The sequence below is a fragment of the Podarcis cretensis genome (assembly GCF_951804945.1).
Source record: "Podarcis cretensis genome assembly, chromosome: 9".
Taxonomy (NCBI): domain Eukaryota; kingdom Metazoa; phylum Chordata; class Lepidosauria; order Squamata; family Lacertidae; genus Podarcis; species Podarcis cretensis.
Genome location: NC_137178.1, coordinates 19,470,354 through 19,490,386, shown reverse-complemented (window position 1 = coordinate 19,490,386; position 20,033 = coordinate 19,470,354). Strand labels below are relative to the sequence as shown.

Sequence of the window (20,033 nt, the reverse complement as noted above, 5' to 3'; positions counted from 1 at the left end):
GAAGCACTCCCTCTTGTCCACAATCTGTAGTGTTTGAAACAAAAACAACATTTTTGGCAATACATTCATCTTAATAGCAGCAATTCGGCCTAACAAAGAAAGTTTCAATTTTGTCCAACTATCTAAGTCTCTCTTAATTTCTGACCAACATTTTTCATAATTATCCTTAAATAGACTCAGATTTTTTGCTGTTATATTTACCCCTAGGTACTTTACTTTTTTAACCACATTTAATTCTGTCTTTCTCTGAAACTGTTCTGACTCTGTATCTGTCAAATTTTTTCCCAATACCTTGGTTTTCTGTTTGTTTAGTTTAAATCCCGCCACCCGACCAAAGTCTTGGATCAATTGTAGTACTCTTTTCGTACTAGATTCTGGCTCCTGCAGGGTCAAAACTAGGTCATCTGCAAAAGCTTTGAGTTTATATTGTTTCGCTCCGACCTGAATTCCTTCCACCAACCAGTCCCCTCTAATCATATTCAGGAGCACTTCCAGAACCGAAATAAATAGCAAAGGGGAGATAGGACAGCCTTGTCGTGTTCCTTTTTCAATTTTAAACTCTTCTGTAACCACATTGTTAACTATCAATTTAGCCTTTTGTTCTGAATATATTGCATCAATCCCATTCTCAAAACCCCGTCCCACTCCCATTTCTTTTAAATTTCCCTTCATAAATTTCCAGGAGATATTGTCAAAGGCCTTCTCCGCGTCTATAAAAATTAACACTGCTTTTGTATTTATGTCTGTTTGCAAAAGTTCCAAAATGTCAATAATGTTCCTTGTGTTAGCAAACAAGTGTCTACCTGGGAGAAAGCCCGCCTGGTCCTTATGAATTACCTCATTTAAAACTTTTTTAAATCTACTTGCCAGAATGTCTGCAAATATTTTGTAATCCACGTTTAAAAGAGAGATGGGACGATAGTTCTTAAGTTGTGTCTTTTCAGCTTCCGATTTTGGTATCAATGTGATGAAGGCTTCTTTCCACGAATCTGGCGCCCTCCTCCCCTCCATAATTTCATTGCTAACCTCCATCAGTGGTTGTATCAGATAGTCTTTTAGTGTCTTATAATACTTGGAGGTCAGCCCATCTGGTCCTGGAGATTTGCCCAATTTCATATTCGGAATGGCTTGTTCAATCTCTTGTCGTGTTATTTTACAGTTCAGGATTGATCTATTTTCTTGTGACAATTTTGGTAATCCATTTTTTTCCAAAAATTGTTTAATCTCAATCTCATCTTGCGGCCCTTGGGTATATAATTTTTTGAAATATCTCTGGAAGCACTTTCTAATATCCACAGGGTTCTGAATGTTTCTTCCTTCAATCTCTAAATTTGTAACTGTATTTAATTTTTGTCTCCTCTTCAACTGCCAAGCTAGCAGTTTTCCACATTTATTCGCCGATTCAAAAGTTTTTTGTTTCATTAATTTAATCTTCCACTCTATTTCCTGGTTTATCAATTTAGAATATTGTGCTTGATGAAGTTTAATTTCTCTCAGCGTCGGCTGTGACTTCGGGTTTAATCTTAGCTTCTTTTCTAATTCTTTAATTTTCTCCAAAATTTTATCTTTCCTCTCATTTTGTGTCCTTTTCTTTACAGCATTCTGTTGTATCAAGAACCCCCTCATCACTGCCTTGCTTGCGTCCCAGATGGTTCTTTTTTCCACCGTAGTGTTCATGTTTATCTCAAAATAATCCTTTAAAGCTTTTTGGGCCTTCTTAATAATCTCCTGATCTCTAAACAAATTGTCATTCATCTTCCATCTAAAGGAGCCGGTTGGTATTAGTGTCATGTCCATCTTTACTGCATTATGGTCGGAGCAGGTCTTTGGGCAGATTTCCACCTTTTTGACCTTGGGTGCCAGACCTCTAGATATCCATATTTGGTCGATTCTTGTCCAGGTCAGTTGGGCTTCAGAGAAAAATGTTCCCTCTCTTCCCAAGGGGTTCTTTATTCTCCAAATATCAATCAAATCCATATTGTCTGTCATTTCGAAAAAGGTCTTTGATAGTCTGCCATCTTTTGTAACATTTTGGCTTTGTGACTTATCCATGCTGGTTGATACGACCCTGTTCATATCTCCCATCAAAATGATGTTGTTGTAGTCCAGATAATCCAGCATGGTCTCACGCAACTTCTTATAAAATTCCGATTTCCCCTCATTTGGCGCATAGATTCCTAATATCAAAAGTTTCTCTCCTTGATGTTGTATCTCAATTGCCAAAATTCTTCCATGTTCGTCTTTAAATAGGAATTTGGGTGACAGGCTCTCTTTTGCATAAATGACCACACCTCTCTTCTTTACTCTGTCCGAAGATATAAATTCCTGGCCCAATCTTTTGTTTATTAGCACTTTTCTGTGGAGCCTAGTCACATGAGTTTCTTGCAGACAAATAATGTCCAATTGTTCTTTTTTTAATATATGAAATATTTTCCTCCTTTTTTCCGGGATGTTACAGCCATTTATATTCCAGCTCAGAAGTTGCAGAGACATCCTGAAATAATCTGGTTATTTTTCCAGGGGTGGTATATTATTCGTTGAATCTTCAGGTTCCAAGGGTGCCGGTACCGCCGGTGCTCCAGGCCCAAAGGGTAGTTCAATTCCTTTTTGAAGGTCCTCTCCGTATGTGGTCAGAAATTTGTCTCTATCTTCCAGTGTTCTAATTTTAACCTTCTTCCCTCTGAAGGTAAAAGATAGTCCTTGGGGAAATTCCCACCTAAAGATAATTGAATTGCTCCTAAGCAGTTTAACCAATTCCAGGTAGGCAGATCTAAGGTCCAACAGTTGTTTAGGGATATCTTTATAAATTTCAATTCTTCTATCCAAAATGTCCAGTGACTTTTCGTAATGTAAGCCCAAAATCTTATCCCTTTCCTCCTTTGATCTCAATGTTATCAAACAGTCTCTGGGCTTTTCTTTCTTTGCAAGTCTTCCAAGCCTGAAAGCAGACGCAATTTTAAAGTCCTTTTCCTCTAAATTCCAGAACTTGGAAAATTCTTTAGTCAGAAACTCAGCTAAGTTGCCTTCTTCCACTTCTGGTATCGACCTTATCCTTAAATTACTCTCCCGGTTCCGCAGTTCTATCATAGATAGATAGGTCTGATGTTCACCTACTTGTTTGCAGAGTGGTCTTACCTCTTGTTCTAAATTTTCTAATTTTTGACTAGTGTCCTCAGCCAATTTCCGATTTTCTACTGTGGCCTCCGTCAACTGCCCAATTGCCTGTGCGTTCTGTGATACTTGTCCAGTTAATCTATTTAGACATTCTGTGTTTTGATCAATTTTGGCTGTTTGTTCATCGGCTTTCTTGTCCAGAGATTCCACTCTCTTGTCCAGAGATTCCAATTTTTCATAGATTTTCTCTAGAATAGAAGCAGTTGCTCCTGAGGCCATATCTTCCAATTGTAACTGTTCAGTTTCTCCCTCTCCTGCCCTTGGCAGAGAAGCGGCTTTTTCCTCTGAAGGCAAAGTAGGTACAGATGATCTACGTGTCTGCGAGACTGAGGTTAAAGTTGTCAAAGTTGCTTGTCTAGTTCTTCGCCTCCTTCTTGCGCCACTCATTCCAGAGTTATCTAAAAGTCAAGGTCAAGCTGAGTTGTTCCCATGAGAAAGCAGCGGCCCAGAGGAAAACAGTCAAACAGGAGGTCGGGGAAAAAGAAAGTGAAATGATGTCACTGCTTTAAATCCCAGATCCTCTAGGGGGAGCTTGAAATGTCTTAAGGGAAGAATCCAATTCTAGTAAATTTACTAAAATCAAATTTAATGTCCAGGAACCTTCAATAGCAGGTTTTAAGCAGAGTTAGTATTAACAGCCACATTGTTTCAGACAGTGCATACTGGTACTTCAATTGATGTTTCAAAGTAACAAGTCCAAACCCCCTCAGATTGTTGCAAGTTCTGATACACAATAGCCAGATCTGCAGAACTGACAGCTCAAGTTGCTCAGGCAGCTCCAGCACCTGGGTTTCTCATTCAAGTTGTAGTTCCAATAGAAGAAAGGTATCACAATACAAATAAAAGTCAGAGAATCAAATGCTTAAAGTCCTTATTTTGTTTAAGGAAAAGTTCAGTGGGTGCTCAGATCAGTTAGGCTAAAGATTCTTTTTAAGCCTCCACTCCTCCAGCTCTTTGCTTTGAAGTTCAGTGACAGCGGAAGACGGACTTCCTGTTTTGCGTCGCTCCGCTTTCAGCCGAATTCAATAATTTAGTCTCAAATTAGTCTTAGTCTTTACTCACGGGTTGTTGCTTTCCCGAGTCAAAAGTTTCCAGGAAAAGAGGTCAGCGCTCACCGGCAGCAGCAGCGCGGCTTCACTCCATAGATTGTGAAACGACTCACAGCGCCACTACCCCCTCCACATTCCGGAGCCCCTTACGGGGTTCCTTCAGCGTTTCGGGAGCCGCTTCTGGCGCCCGCCGAGTCTCAAGACCACAGGCTCTTGCTGCCTGTGGGTTTCCGATGTGGGTCTCCGCTTTGCCGTAGCGGACGACCCAGTTTCCACGGAGCTTCCTCCTCACGAAAGGAATAGGACCGCCATTGCCGTTCGCGCCGCCTCCGGAAGCCGCCAATCAGGATGTTTTAGCAAAAGAAGTGGGAGGTGACAGAATTTTAAAAATATGGCGGTCATAAAAATAACAAAGACACTGTAAAGAACTATGAACAATCCAATTTTATTTGGGATAAAATATGTTAGTATGACCCCTCTCTTTCAATTGCGGATCTGGATGAAACACAAAGTTATTGACACTATATGTCTAACATTACAATGTGAAAACTAGTTTTTAGATTTATTATCTTGTTACTACCTATATCTAAAAACAGAGTTTTCAGACAGTCTGAGAGCAACTATGCATTCATATTATTTGAATTAGAGTGTGACTCAAAAGCGAAACACTATAGATATTAAACTTTAAGCAAACAAATGAGGGATGAATGATATGCTACCTTCTGACACATTTACAAAGGCAGTACAAACAGAAGCGTGTTTGAAAAAAGCATACTTTCATGAAGCATGTCAATGAATGTTAGGACGTTACCAGAAGTACATTTAAACAAAAGAAGACTTGCTTCCTTTAGTTAGCTATTACCAAGAAAAAAAGAGGCATTTTCCTCATTTGAAAATGGTGACCTGATGTGTACTGTGCAATGCTGCATAATAGCCACAGGAACCCAAGTGGGGCTGGGCCACTGAGAAACAGGATAGAGGTGTTGAAATGCTTTAGGAAGCACCAATGTTCTCAGAAGCACAAAAAAACCCCCACACCACCAAATGGGGTGATCCTCCAAAACACACCCCAATGAGGACTGAGTAGTCAACATGTGTTACAGAATATTGCATGTCAGTTGGGGTGGAGAACCAGGCAAGGGGACAAGAGACAGAACTGGCCTGCTTGAGCTGAACCCCAACTGAACATGGTAATGTTCAGAAACATGTTTACAAATATTCAACTGGATAAAGAAATACCACTTCTTAGGCATGCAAAAAACCCCAAAAACATTTCACCTATTCATATACAAACACAGCATTTTCCATGAAATATTACTACTATTACTATTTTGATTTTCTATATCACTATTTTAAAGCCTTAAAATTAAAGGTGACAATATTTGGCACAGCCAAGATTTTATTAATAGCATATTGTACTGCTGATTGCCAACTCAATATTGAACTGGAAAAAATAGTGAAGCATTGGTACAAGGGAGTAAGGTCAGATGTGTGAGGCAGTTACTCTGACAGATGATCTCTTGCCCATGACAACAATACAACAGACTAAATAGTTCAGCACTCACTTAAATATAAGATCAAGTGTCATGTAATATCTATAAATAACAATACTACTTCAATGTGCACCATTTCATTTTCAACTGCTGAAATGAAATATAGTGCTATTAGACTAGTATAAAACAAAATGCTGGTTCTTCAGCAGAATATTAACACATTCTTATACAGTAGCAGTTCTTTATTTCCTGCCCATATGGAAGCTGAAGGAATTTATCCTGCTTAAATAAAAAAATAATTATGGTAAATGTATGAGATACTTTAGTCCCTTAAGATCCCCTAAAGAATCATGGGCTCAGGTTAGCAGCAGAGAAAGAGCACACAGCATTCAATAGCCACATTTTATTTTATTTTGCTGAATCTGTGGAATACAGTTAAAGCTTTAAATCCTCTCATGATGAAAGGCAGAACAGGAAGGATTATGCTGTTATCATTTCTTAAAATGACTGAGAAAGCTAGAATGTGCACCATGAAAATCAGAACAGGTGCATTAGAGGCCCGGTTACAACTTCAGAGGGTTAGTTTCCTGCTGTAGTAGCTAGCCTTTCATCTCTCAAGAGCTCAGATTAAATGGGCTGTGAAGCTTCTTAATTAAAATGAGCATTCTGGGTTGGCTTGGGTCATCTTCTCATCTGCTGCACCATAAGCCACTCAAAAGTCAGCATAATTTCAGAGTGTACACAATGTGTACTGACATACACATACAAACACCAAGTAAGGGCAGTTATAGAACCTGGGAAGGAAGTAACACCTTGGAGCACCATCACATCCTATTTACACCCATCTATTTATTTTAGTTTGGCTAATTTTTGCATCAAGTAGCATTACTCATTATATCTCATATATTTGTGTCTTGGCTGACTTCATGGTTTTCCCCATGTGATTTTTGCATAGTGTACACACCCACCCACCCACCCTTCTCATGATTTGTGAGATCAAAAATTATGAACCCGATATCACAATAAGGACTTCAAGCTGGTTTGGGACGATATATTGCTTTATCGCCCAGCCCAAGCTCTGGATAATGCCATTGGGGTAATTGGGATTCCATACTGGGACTCTTAAAAGTAGAACTACTAAGTAATGAGGCAGAAATGGCTCTGAGAGATAGAGACATTCCCACATTCCAAGACAGCAAGAGACTTCTGCATGGACAATTCCATGCAGTTCGGAATGATGATGGCAGCAACCAGACCCCCAAAAGGCCCCCCAAAATGAAGATAAACACACAATAAAAACCAGTAGCTAACAATGCAAAATTCACAAGCCATTACCTTCAGGTACAATAAAACTAGGGTTACCATATGTCTGGGTTTCCCCAGACATTTAAACCGTACTATCCTTGCTACTAAACAGCACTTCCATTTTACTTCTGCCAACATTTTCTAAAGGAGAGATGAGAGTGCTGACTGTAAATCAACTAGCCTGTCTCTGAACTATATTTAAACTAGGGAATGGAAGAGACTTTCATTCAGTTTGCAATTTTAAGTGAACTGAACTGATTCCCATCTCCCAAACTAGCACAATGGCCTGGAACAAACATTCCTCGACTCACAAACTGTACCAAGTGTCAAAAACATATATTTTAGGATAAAATCATTTAAAAAAATGTTCAATGAGATAAAACACATATTTTAATATGAATTTTTGGATGGATTCCCCCCCATTTTAAAAAACCAGTTTAATGTGGAAACAAATTCATGAATGAACACATGCAAAATTGGTCCTAACTGGAAATTAATTAAGGACAGATGGAAGAGACTAACAGAGGTTACTGTAGTCCCCTACACTTCAGCAAGGCTAACTAGTACAGTGGTACCTTGGTTTACAAACTTAATCTGTTCCGGAAGTCCGTTCTTAAACCAAAACATTCTTAAACCAAGGTGTGCTTTCCCATAGAAGCGGGGGGCTCAATTTACAAATGGAACACACTCAACAGGAAGTGAAACATGTTCTGCTTCCAAGGAAAAGTTCACAAACCAAAACACCTACTTCTGGATTTGCAGCATTCTTAATCCAAATTGTTCATAGACTAAGCTGTTCTTAAACCAAGGTACCACTGTAGTTGAATTAGCTTTGTAAACTATTTTTATTTTTTGCCTGTTAATAAGTAGGAAGTGAAATCAAAGTTATGTATTAAGTCTAGATCTAGATTATTTCATTGCATTACTGAATCTATCCTATATATATCCACACCCACACAGGTGCATTTACTATCAGACCATATTTCTCTCTTTATCCCCCACCTTTTCAAAGCACTGTAGCAACACCTGAGCTGATTTTGAACTGCCTGCACCTCGTCTAATCATAGCAACCTATGTGAAGTCGGTGTCAAATGCTACCGTTTTGATCTGATAGCACCTCTTTTGCAGAGGTATATTGTTGCAATGGAGAATCATGTCCTAATTAACTAATCAACCCTCAACAGCTTTTTGCTATCGCTCTTTGTCATGGGGTAGCAGGGAAAATTAGAACTTTTTGTTTTTTACAAGACTGTCTGAATGCACTCTGAATAACGTATGGTGAATTTCTATCAATCATTGATCCTGGGGCATGTCTCTATGTGCTGCAGCGCTGCAAATGCTTTCTAGCAGTGGGGTTAATTCACCTCTTATTTTGCCATTTCAAAATGTTATATTGTTTGGAACCATGCACCCTCTGGATGGCTAAGACAACAAAAAATAACAATAAATAATAAAATGTCAAGTCCCGCAGGGCTCTAGTCTCTTGTGACAGAGTGTTCCACCAGATTGGGGCCACAGCCAAAAAAGCCCTGGCTCTGGTTGAGGCCAGCCTAACCTCCTGTGGCCCGAGACCTCCAAGATGTTTTTGTTTGAAGACTGTAAGGTCCTCCAGGCGGTCCCATAGGTACGAGGGTCCTAGGCCATATAGGGCTTAAAGGTTCTCTCCCTTAAATTTCCCATAGCGGCAGATCCCACCTAACAGGGTAGCCTCATTGCAGAATTATTGGGGTCATGGACGTGCCTGGCTAGAGGCTAAGGAAGGATGTACTGTTGCCAGAAGTGGGTGGGAAGAGCAAGAGGATATGGGCACATATTAATCCATCCCCTCTGCATCTGACACCATAGGAGCAGCAAATGGGCTGTGGAAGCAAACAATGCAAGCATTTCAAAGCTCTCCCACTACCTGAACCTAGATATGAATAATGCTAAATATTTCCACACCAGTTTATAAACCAATGAAATAATACATACAACCCCCCAAAATATTATATAGCCCCCATTGTATCTTCCAGTGGTCCCAGGAATTTCACATATTTTCATTTATATTTGCACAATCCTAAAAAAAAAACCTGAAATAAAAACCAAAAATAAACCCCACTGCCACGGTGATTTCAAAAGGTTGACATTTCACATCACAAGTAAATACCCCAGCTTTAACAGTTGACATTTACGAATAGCTTTGCTGTGGTTTCACAATATACTTTCCTTGGCTGTGTCGGAATTCACATTAGTTAACTTGTGAGAGTTTGTGGTATGCCACCTCGTGACAGAAAAACAATTTAGAATTATTAATACCAGACTGTCCATTTGTTAGAATGAAACTCCTCTGATGTTGCTACTGAACTATCTATGCAATGTTTGTAGGGAATTAAGGTCTATTCCTACATTTGCTATATTGGTTGACTGCAGAGATGCCTAATCACATCCTCTTTTATTCTTCTGCAAAAAAAGGGAAGGCAGGTTCCAGAGAATGATTTAAAAATCTATGCAGAAGTGAAATTGCTGAAACAGGTCTAGGTCTGATCATTTAAAGGAGTCCAACAATGCTGTATTTTAGTTTGATTAAAAAATAATGATGATTTAGCTCCAGCGCTGCATAATCAGTATTTCTATATTCCTAAGGTCTCCCTATGCCCGTAAACATATAACCTCAACACTGCAAGGCATTATGAGAATATTATTTACTGCCTTCTGCAAAGAAAATGATCTAGTCATTAATAATGCTAAATCCAAATTAGTGGTCTACTACGGTAAGAGGAAAAAAAGTTATACAAATAGTACATAGACTTAGAACAGATAAAATCATGTTATCTTGTAACAGCTTTTTCTGCTTCTGGATCTTGGGCTTTACAAAAATAAAAATAAAAATAAAAATAAAAATAAAAATAAAAATAAAAATAAAAATAAAAATAAAAATAAAAATAAAAATAAAAATAAAAATAAAAATAAAAATAAAAATAAAAATAAAAATAAAAATAAAAATAAAAATAAAAATAAAAATGAATGCTTAGACTCCTGAATTTTAGGCACCTGTGATCAATATGGTCATTTTAAACGTCTTTGGAGCAAAAGTGCTGCCAATGTTTGTTTTTGACACATAAATCGAGGGCTTTGCAAATATCACCAGAACAGAAAGAGTTCATAGGCATGTGAGTTGGGGTATTAAAATCTCCCCCTGCTTATTTAATAAGAACAGTTATGTGTTATGGCAATCTCTGGCCTAACACATGTTAGGATATCTAATTATTGGTGCAGATTATTTCAAATGGGTGAAGATAGACTTCCTAAGACGTGACTTAAAGAAACAGATGGTACCAGCTCCGAGTAGTTTCTGGTTTCAGAAATTTTCCAAGTTACTAGAACAGTATGGATTTTCAGGGCAGGCTCTGAATTCACTTGTGACCAGAAACATCTTTAAACAAAGAGTATCAGATGTCGGAGCAGAAACTGACAAAGTTGAACACAAAAGGGCTGCTATTATGCATTGATTGTCAGTTCCAAAACAACTGTATTTTCATACTGATGCTGATATTTCCCATGAAAACAGAATACCAGAATGCTTTTATCGTACTTCATTTTGAACAGATGGAATCAGTGATGCAACTGGAGAGATTCCTGGGCATCCATCTGTTGGGCAGCACTAACAGGGTACCCACCTCAGTATATTATTTGTAGTCTAATATTAGAGAACGCTATGTAAAGTCCTTACAAAAAGCATGAAATATTGGAGACTGAGCGGGGAAAAAAGCTTTATATTATAAGGAACTAATCAGTAGGTAACTTGGAAGGGAGCCTCTTCTGTGATAAAAGTCTTCAAGTCTTAGGGTGGGATTCAACTAAGTTTTGTTCAAAGTAGGCAGTTTCAGTGCCCTGACTGGGCCTGAAGCCAGGCTGAAATAGATCCAGACAATCAGTTACCTATTTTTACCTAGCAGTTAAACTATTTTGCAAAACCTGGACAAAAGCACTTAAATATTTCATGAAGTAGTTGCAGTTGCATGAGGAGCAAGTATCTGCTGCTAAAAATAGCCAAATGTAATAATGGGAAGTCTTTGCATGTCCTGTACTTGGTATAGATTTCCACAAAAGCTCAAGTTTTCCAAATGTGTTCTAGGATCAGTATATAAATCTCCTTAATGCTTCACAGGTGGTATTTATCACCAAGTAATCCAACAAGTTTCATAAACAAGCTGATGAATGCACTGTTATGCTTCCATTGTGGATTTTTCTCACCTTTTTATGGACAATTTCATCTGCATGAATGCCTTTAGATACAACCCTTTGTGACTGCTGTTATTTTCACTTAAGAAGAACTGGCACATTATATTCCCCCCCCACACACAGCATCTTTTAGAAAGTACACTTTCAAAAGCTACTCCCTCTTGTCAGTCATCTCCCACCTTCAAACAATGTGCAGAGGCTCTGTCAAAATCATCTTTCTCCCACAGTCACTGAAGTCATCCTTCTGTTAATTTTCTGCACTAGCCCAACTTCCTTTTTAACACTAATTTAAAACTCTAGTTCTTGATTTAAAGTGCAACCAATCCTGGCCTTCCCTGCCCAATCACCTAGAAGGCAAATGGCTAGATATATGATTGTAAAAACCATTATATTTCTTTGTGTCTTTTGGCTTATTTTTATTACTCAGAGGCCTCTCAAGTTATCTTGAGAAAGACATCTTGGGTGTGAGTCCTGGAAGACCTGCTCCATGCCTTGCAGGCCTTTTCCACTTGACTTGGCAGGCGGGGCCCGGACTGACTCCAGCTACAAAAGCTAAGGCTGCTGAATACACTCTTTGGCTAGGATATTGTTTAGGGGCTTTCACTGTTTTGTTGTTGTGGTGGTTGTTGTTGCAGTTATTTATACATATTTTTGTATCTTTATTTTTAGATGCTATAATGTGTACTTTTTACGGTGTTTTAATTATTGTTTATTGTTTATGACTACTTTTATTATGTTTGTAATTATGTAAATCTTTTCATGTTGTAAGCCGCCTTGAGCATGGTTTTTAACTATGGAAAGGCAGCATACAAATTAAATGATGGTGATGATGAAGTCTGCCTCAGGAAACAAAATAATGTGTTAACTTCAAACAAACAAACAAACAAACAAACAAACACCAACAAGGCTGTAGGAGATAAGAATCAACTCAAAAGAATGATGGGATCAGTCATGAACCATAATAGCTTTATGAGGTGTTTCTGCGAACAATTCAAAGTGCAGGTTTTAACCTTTACAGCTTAAACATTTTGGGAGAGGGTTGTTTGAAGGACCATCGGCAAAGACACAAACTTATCCAGTTTTGAAATGTGCCTCAAGAGGCCCTGCTCATGGGGCTGTGTGTGAAGTAAAGTTGGTTAGTAAGATTGAAAGAAAGGGCCTTTTCTGTGGTGGCACCCAGGTTGTGGAAACAACTGCCCTCAGGGATGGGCATAGCCTTTAACTGTGGGTTTTTAAAACGGTTTTAAGAAACTTCCTTTTTTGAGCAGCCTTCTCTTAAATGTCTCTCCCCCCCCCCCCCGGCATGAAAGGTATTTTGCAGAATATAGCTATATTAGTTGTTACGATAGTCTCTTATTTGTTTTAATCGGCCTTTATAATGAGCAGTAAATGTCACTCCTTTTATCAGCCCTGATTATTCAAATTTTTCTCCTTATGTTTTTATGATGTGAGCCATCTTGGGGCAGCATATAAATCTTTTTATAAACATAAATAAATTAGCGGCAGTGCTGTGTCAAATCCAATCGCCTGAGTTTTTCTAAGCCATTGTCCTCTTTATTCTGCCACTTTTTTTGGAGATGGGGCAAATTTCAGAGATGAGGCAGGCTTGGTCCATACCAGTTACATAACTTTATAAGGTGGCTGAGGAACCAAGAGAAAGCTCCTGAAAACAAACAGTGTGTCAGTAACAACAAGCGTGATCCTGACTTTCAAAGGACGTTTTTCAGCCTGCCGGGATGGAATGGGATATACTCTTTTCCACCCAACCGGGGAGATCCTTTGAAAGCCAGGATTACCATCACTGTTACTAGTGCAATCCCTGCTTTCAAAGGCATTTTCTTTCCCAAAACCACCTTGCAAAATTCCTTTCTGATAGGGACCAGCCCTCAAATCCCTCTAAAATTCACCATGCCTCTCTCCCAATTTTCAAGGTGGATTTTTTTAGTGCTTCCCATCATCACAATCATTTGCTTTAAAAAACAAACAAAAACACCTGCACTCGTAAAGTTCAGCTTAGCTCCAGGCAGGGAGCAAGAATCTTTACTCTTCTGTAGAGCATGTTAACACAGTTGTGGCCCTTGCTGTTGAGCTGGCAACAGCAGAAGTGACAGCGGCAATATCAGAGAGAAAAAGTACTGAAATGTGATTCTGAACATATGCTTTAAAAAAAATAAAAATCAACCAGTTATGGAAGACCGCATACTAAAACTTTCAACACTCTTAACTTTCCACCACCAAGTAGAATAATCTGAAGGTCAAACACTGCATTTTTGTTAAATGTAGCATATATGAAAAGAACACAGAGCATTCAACGCAGGCTATCGTCTTTTCCTTTTTGTAAACAGCCTTAACTTCGTCTCACGTTTTGCCACTAAAAGTGAGTTCAACGGGGCATAGATACGATGATTTATTGCCACCTTGAGGATACTTTGAAGTTCCACAACTCTGAAGCCCAAAGAGTTGTTCGTTTATTAAATGGTTGCAACACAGCCATATGCTCAAAAGGCTGCATTATTAAAAATACATGGCACATTAACACCTTATGTTCTCTCTTTTACTTTGAGATTTTCCCCCTAACTTGTAAGCACATTCCCTGCCTCCCCTGAAAGGACAAATCCCTTTAAAGTGCCATTGAAAATACAGCTTTACAACTTGAACCATTGGAGAAGCAGGTAAGGGGACCCTATCCTGTATTCAAGATGGTTGATAGTCAAGCTATTCGGGACCCGCTGAAAACATTCTTGTTTAGGCAAGCCTACCCAGATGTTTAAGGGACGCGCGTGGCGCTGTGGGTTAAACCACAGAGCCTAGGACTTGCTGATCAGAAAGTCGGCGGTTCGAATCCCCACAACAGGGTAAGCTCCCGTTGCTGGGTCCCTGCTCCTGCCAATTTAGCAGTTCAAAAGCACGTCAAAGTGCAAGTAGATAAATAGGTACCGCTCCAGTGGGAAGGTAAACGGCAGTTCCGTGAGCTGCTCTGGTTCGCCAGAAGCAGCTTAGTCATGCTGGCGACATGACCCGGAAGCTGTACGCCAGCTCCCCTGGCCAATAAAGTGAGATGAGCACCGCAACCCCAGAGTCAGTCACGACTGGACCTAATGGTCAGGGGTCCCTTTACCTTTGCCTTTTTACCCAGATGCTTAGAAAGCTGAGGTAATTTTAAACTGCTTTAGTATGTTAGCTTCTGTATGTTTAAAGTATAGTTCTGAATTTTTCTCCATAAGGCACATCCACACAGGGCAGTTACATCCACTCCCTTTTCAATATGGCACCACAGACCTATGTACCTTGAGAATTGCATTTTTTAAATGTTTTCTATGTTATAGTCAAAGTAGAAGTTTCCTGCAGGAAAAAATATAGGAGTGGAAACATTTATTCTCCACAGAACTGGCTGTATAAGTGCATCATATTAATAATTACTGATATACTTGAGAAGGGTGGCTTTTTTTGTATGTATTGTATAAATGATGCCACATACTCTTATTATAAAAAAGGATCCCTGGACAGTTAAGTCCAGTCAAAGGCGACTATGGGGTTGTGGCGCTCATCTTGCTTTCAGGCCGAGGGAGCTGGCATTTGTCCACAGACAGCTTTCCGAGTCATGTGGCCAGCATGACTAAACCACTTCTGGCACAACAGAACACCGTGACGAAAACCAGAGCGCATGGAAACGCTGTTTACCTTCCCGCCACAGTGGTACCTATTTATCTAATCGCACTGGTGTGTTTTTGAACTGCTAGGTTGGCAGGAACTGGGACAGAGTGGCGGGAGCTCACCCCATTGAGGGTATTCAAACCACTGACCTTCTGATCAGCAAGCCCAAGATGCTCAGTGGTTTAGACCACAGCGCCACTCGCGTAACTACTCTTATTATATCCTTTAACACACTAGCAAAGTAAGGCAACTAAAAACTCGAACTTACAAACAGGAATTATCCTCATCATTTTACCTTTTCCATATACTCCTTTTGCATTTTTAACTGAGCAAATAGTAGTTGGTAAATGTACCTGGCTGATTAGAAGATTGCCAGCCTGAGGTTTTGACTGCATACTGAGGTCCTGTTGGCTTGACAGCTGGCACAGATGCTGGATTGGCAGGAACTGGTCCACGTGTGCCATTCTCTGGAGTTTCAGGCATGCTCCTTACTGTGGCAGCAGTGTAAGCAGTAAACTGTGTTTGCTCCTGGGAATCACTATTTGGAAACAAAATATTATCCCTTAGTTTAAAGCATTCACAAAACAAGGGTAAATGAAGTTAGATGAATGTGCTCTTGATTTACATAAATATGAAGGATAATTTTTATCTGAAATTACAAAACTCTATTCCAAAATATTTATCTTTCATTATATCCAACACACACAGCAATGTATTTGTCTTATGACAATTCGGACTCAGGGAACGTGACGGCTCTCATTTTCAATGTTTTGAAACCCAAGCACACACTGAAATAGCAAAATGCTGAGATCAGTTACACAATTGGTACATAATGCTAAGGTATAGTGTTTCTGAAATGCCCAAGACAAATGAACAAACAAATCAGGAAAAATACTTTTAAAAGATAAGCTTACACCTCTGGAAATAACAAGCTTATTCCAGGTTGCACTGTGGCTGATGTCACTATTGAAAAGTCAGTGTTTTTGTTATCAAAACACTGGTCAGATGCACCCAAGGCTTTCTGTTTGAAGCTATTCCAGTAGGCAAGTGAAACTAGCAAATGCTTTAAGTCTGTTATTTTTTTGCTGCTACTTACTATTACAATTATATACCATCTTTCCTCCAAGGAGCATCTAGGGTCTGAGTACATGGTTCTTCCTCTTTCACTTTAACCTGTAAGTCATGCTAGGCTAGGCTAAGAGATAGCGACTGGCCCAAGATCACCCAGTGAACTTTGTGACCGAATGGGGATTTGAAAACTACCCCCCTTGGTCCTAGACATTTCACTCACAATACCACACTAGTTATTACACACAAATTAAATGAGCACAGAATGGAACGCTATATGTAAGATGAATGATAACAGTAAAAAATAAAGCCATACAGCTGCAATGCAACAAACTATGGGTATTTTAATGGAAGGGAAGGCTGCAGCCTTAGTGGAGAGTGGCCTTTTCATGAAACTTTTGATTTATGGCTCACTCCAATGCCTATCGAGCTTAGAAGGAGGCTCTCTGTCAACATTTGCAGCAGGTCTCACACACCAATAACTGTTGGAACTGTTTTTGTAAGATGTACTTCATCAAATCAGAAAACATTTTTCTCTTCTGCTGCTGCACTCCCTCTGGGCTTCCTCCCAGTGGTAATCTTTGCATCACGTTCAAGTAATCATGGAAATGCTGTCAATATGCAGCACAACGACTTAAAAAGCGCTAATTTCCATAGCAATCGGCTTTCTGGCATAATTCTGTGTATCAGTCAGACTGATTAATGGGACAGTGTTTTGAGGGAAGAAAATCCCACATTAATATTGAGAAACACTAACGCAAAGTTGCTCATCTGTCAAGTTCATTTAACACAGCCAGCAAAAAGCTCAAGAATGAGCCCCCCTGGCAACTGGGTACCTCCCTCAAAGGAATGCATCTTTTACCATTAAAAGTAGTAAAGGACTTTTAAGTTCCTTTAAGTGATACAATTTCCCTGATCTGTAGTTTTAAGAAAGCCTTTCAAATTGCATTTAAGAATCGGGGGGGGGGGGGAGACCATGTGCCATGAATGCGGAAGATTTCAGGTTCAATCCCCAACGTCCACAAGAAAAGAGATTCTGCCAGTTACTTGGCCTCTGGATAGTGTTGACTCCCATCAGCCTTGACCATTGGCCATGCTGGCTGGGACTGATGGGAGTTGTAGTTCAGCAAAACCTAGAGGACAAAAGGCTCCTCACCCCAAGACAAAGATAGATGGATGAGTCCAACTCAGTATAGAGCAGCTTCCCATGTCCTTCTTTTAAAAGACACAAGGCAGGCAGGCTAGAACATATTATTTAATGCATCACCATGTGCTTTTTCATTTTCTTATCTATGATAGGTTGGTACTAATTAAGTTTCAGTTTTAGGCTGAAACAACCAACACTCCTTTTATCAAAAGAGCTAGTAAAAGATCAGGGAAATTTTGAAGGTGGGATGGGAGACGTAATTGCTGTGAGAGCTCTGGCCCCTTTCCCCTCGGCCCTCCTATTCCTGCTGCCCCTTCCCCATCTTGCATCCCTTCAGATTCTCTTACTTTCTCTTTGTAACCAAAAGGGCCAAATCAGATACGATGGGGCAGCCATATTTGTTGTTCATGTGTCTGTCCCTTGTGCATTGAAATGGAAGGAATTCAAAGAGGCATGCAAGTGAGAGGAGCTTACCTCTCGACACTTCGCCTCCCTGAGATCTGTCACTTCAGGTACTTTTCTCTCAGCTCACTTCCAATACCGGAGACAGATTGGGAGAAAAAGTGCCTGAAATGATGAAGCGCTTCCCTAAAGCAGGAAAGACAAAAGGGCTCACACCCCACATGTCAACACCCTGGTTTTCTGTGGAATAGTGGATGGAAAGGGTCATTGACATGACTCTTCCTAAACCCCCTCTCTTGCCATGGGAAGTTTGGGAGGCTGCTTGGTTTACCGAAAACCTTCAGAAGATAAAGGAGGCCAGACACTGTCTACAGCAGGTGGCACATGTTCTGGTGTGAATCTGATCAAATAGAGACACGAGTGCATAGCCCTTCCAACTGGATGGCACTGATGGCTGTGAAAAAAGCATCTCTCTCTGCCTCTATTGCATCCTCAGTGAATCACCCAGTAGGGGGTATTAAGAATGGTAAATTAGGTGGTCCAGACCAGTGTGGTATCATCAACAGAAGACCAGTCAATAGCCTTCTGTGAGAGATCTGTGAATCACTTTGAGGAGGGGGGAAGGTGTGTAAGGGTATGATTTTCTCATCTCATTTCAATTCACAGCAGAGATCTATGCTGACAGTTTGCCTGAAATCAATACTTCCCATGTCTGACTTCTGAGGTTACATATGAGGATATTTTGCTTTCAGCTTCAAGATTTAGAAACCTGCTTCAAGTCCTCCAGAGATCAAATCAAACTCACTAACTGTTAAGAGCATTGCAGCTGGAAATATAATTTGAACATGCAGAAAATAGAATTAATTAAATTTAGTAAAAAGCTAAATTAGCGACAGTGACTAATGAAGAATGAATTAGAGCAATAGAGCCACTTAAGTAAAAGTTAATGAGATACAGAAGAGCTGAAATATGCAAAGCACTTGCCTAACCTATGTATTGCATTTCCCCAAGCTAGTATTAATTCTGTAAAGTAGATCTCTACATATAATTTTTAAAGATTTTTTCCCCTCCTCCTCATCTACCTATTCTTGAAGAACAATGAACTCTCTCAGGCTTTTATGGGGACAAGACAGAGAACTGCTGCAATCCAGGAACTCCCTTTGGTGCAAGAAATTTAAAAGGTTACACATCACGCAGTATAGGTTAGGGTGTTCTTTTGTGAAAAGGAATGAACTTCAACATGGGCAAATTTGCACCATTGTCTGCCTAGATTGCAACTTGGTACATTAGCGAGAAGCTAATGTACAGAAGTGCTTCAGAAAGTTAAGCAAAACAGTGGGGCGGTCATTCCCAGGGCAGACTACAGAGGCCAGACATCTGCTGGATTCTTTAGATCAGGAAGCCTACAGTTCAGAGCCACTACTATCATTTTGCATTGAAGAAGAGAGTAGCAGGCAAACATTCCTGGTCAAAAATCCCCCACTAGTGAGACAGCTTGCCCATACAGATCCCTAAGCACTGGCCATAGTGCTGTTAATTCCAGAAATAAGTAAATCTACACAGAAACAGTTTATTTTTCACCACACAAAGCAATTAACTCTAACTTTTAAATACGGTTCAGTACCCTCTGTAAGCAAAACCATTTTTCAGCAAGACTTGTGCTCTTCAATCCTTCAAGTTTTGTTTTCTACATTAAATGTCAAATTTTATTCTCATTATATCAAGGGTGGTTCACCTTTGCCTGACAGCAACCCGTCCCCCCCCCCCCCAGGGGGTGTTTGCTTTTATTCTGCCTCCCAACACTCCCTAAAATTTAACATTTTTGCCCACTATTGCCAATCTGTCCATGGAAACTGCAATGCAGGCTGATAGAGACTGTGCTTATATGGTATATCATTTGACAAAGAGAATATGAAGAAAGACTTGACAGATAAAGCAAAATATTGGGGGAAGGGAGATTAAAGGAAAAAGTCAGTCATACTGCGTAAGAGCTCAGACAAACTTTACATCAATGTTTCATGAGGGAAACTTGAAAAGTGCAAATAGATGAGCCTTGCAGGAGAGCATTCCAAAGTCAGGCCACCACCACAACAAAGATCATATTCCATAACCACCTGCCTCACTTATGAAAATAGGGAAACACAATTTGAGTAGGATTCTTTCTAGAACCTGTTGCTGGGTTGTAACTATAGGTCAATCCTTTACGCTATTCTACTGAGTCCTGGCTTTCCCTAAGGTATCTTCTTCTACTACCTACTGATTTAGAGAGCAGCAAGACTCTCCTTCTAAAACGAGACTCCCCTTTGTGGCATAGATGTCTAATCAGTGAACACAAGAACCAGAACAAACACTTATTAGATGCAGGCATTCTTATAACTCTAGCATTCTGACTTAACATACTGTCTCTCCAGCAACTATTCTCACTCCTTTATACAAATAGTCGTACCTTGGAAGTCAAACGGAATCCATTCCGGAAGTCCGTTTGACTTCCAAAATGTTTGGAAACCAAAGCGCAGCTTC

The 20,033-nt window shown here is 39.7% G+C and overlaps 1 protein-coding gene across 4 annotated transcripts in view; it reads right to left on the bottom strand.

Moving 5' to 3' along the window:
* Positions 1-20,033, bottom strand: part of PDLIM5 (PDZ and LIM domain 5) — a 126,850-nt gene that overhangs the window by 16,535 nt on the left and 90,282 nt on the right. For all 4 annotated transcript variants that reach the window (XM_079990792.1, XM_079990791.1, XM_079990793.1 and 1 more), the window contains one exon: positions 15,250-15,434. In XM_079990792.1, coding sequence (XP_079846918.1) covers positions 15,250-15,434 — 185 coding nt within the window. The remainder of the gene's footprint in view (positions 1-15,249; positions 15,435-20,033) is intronic.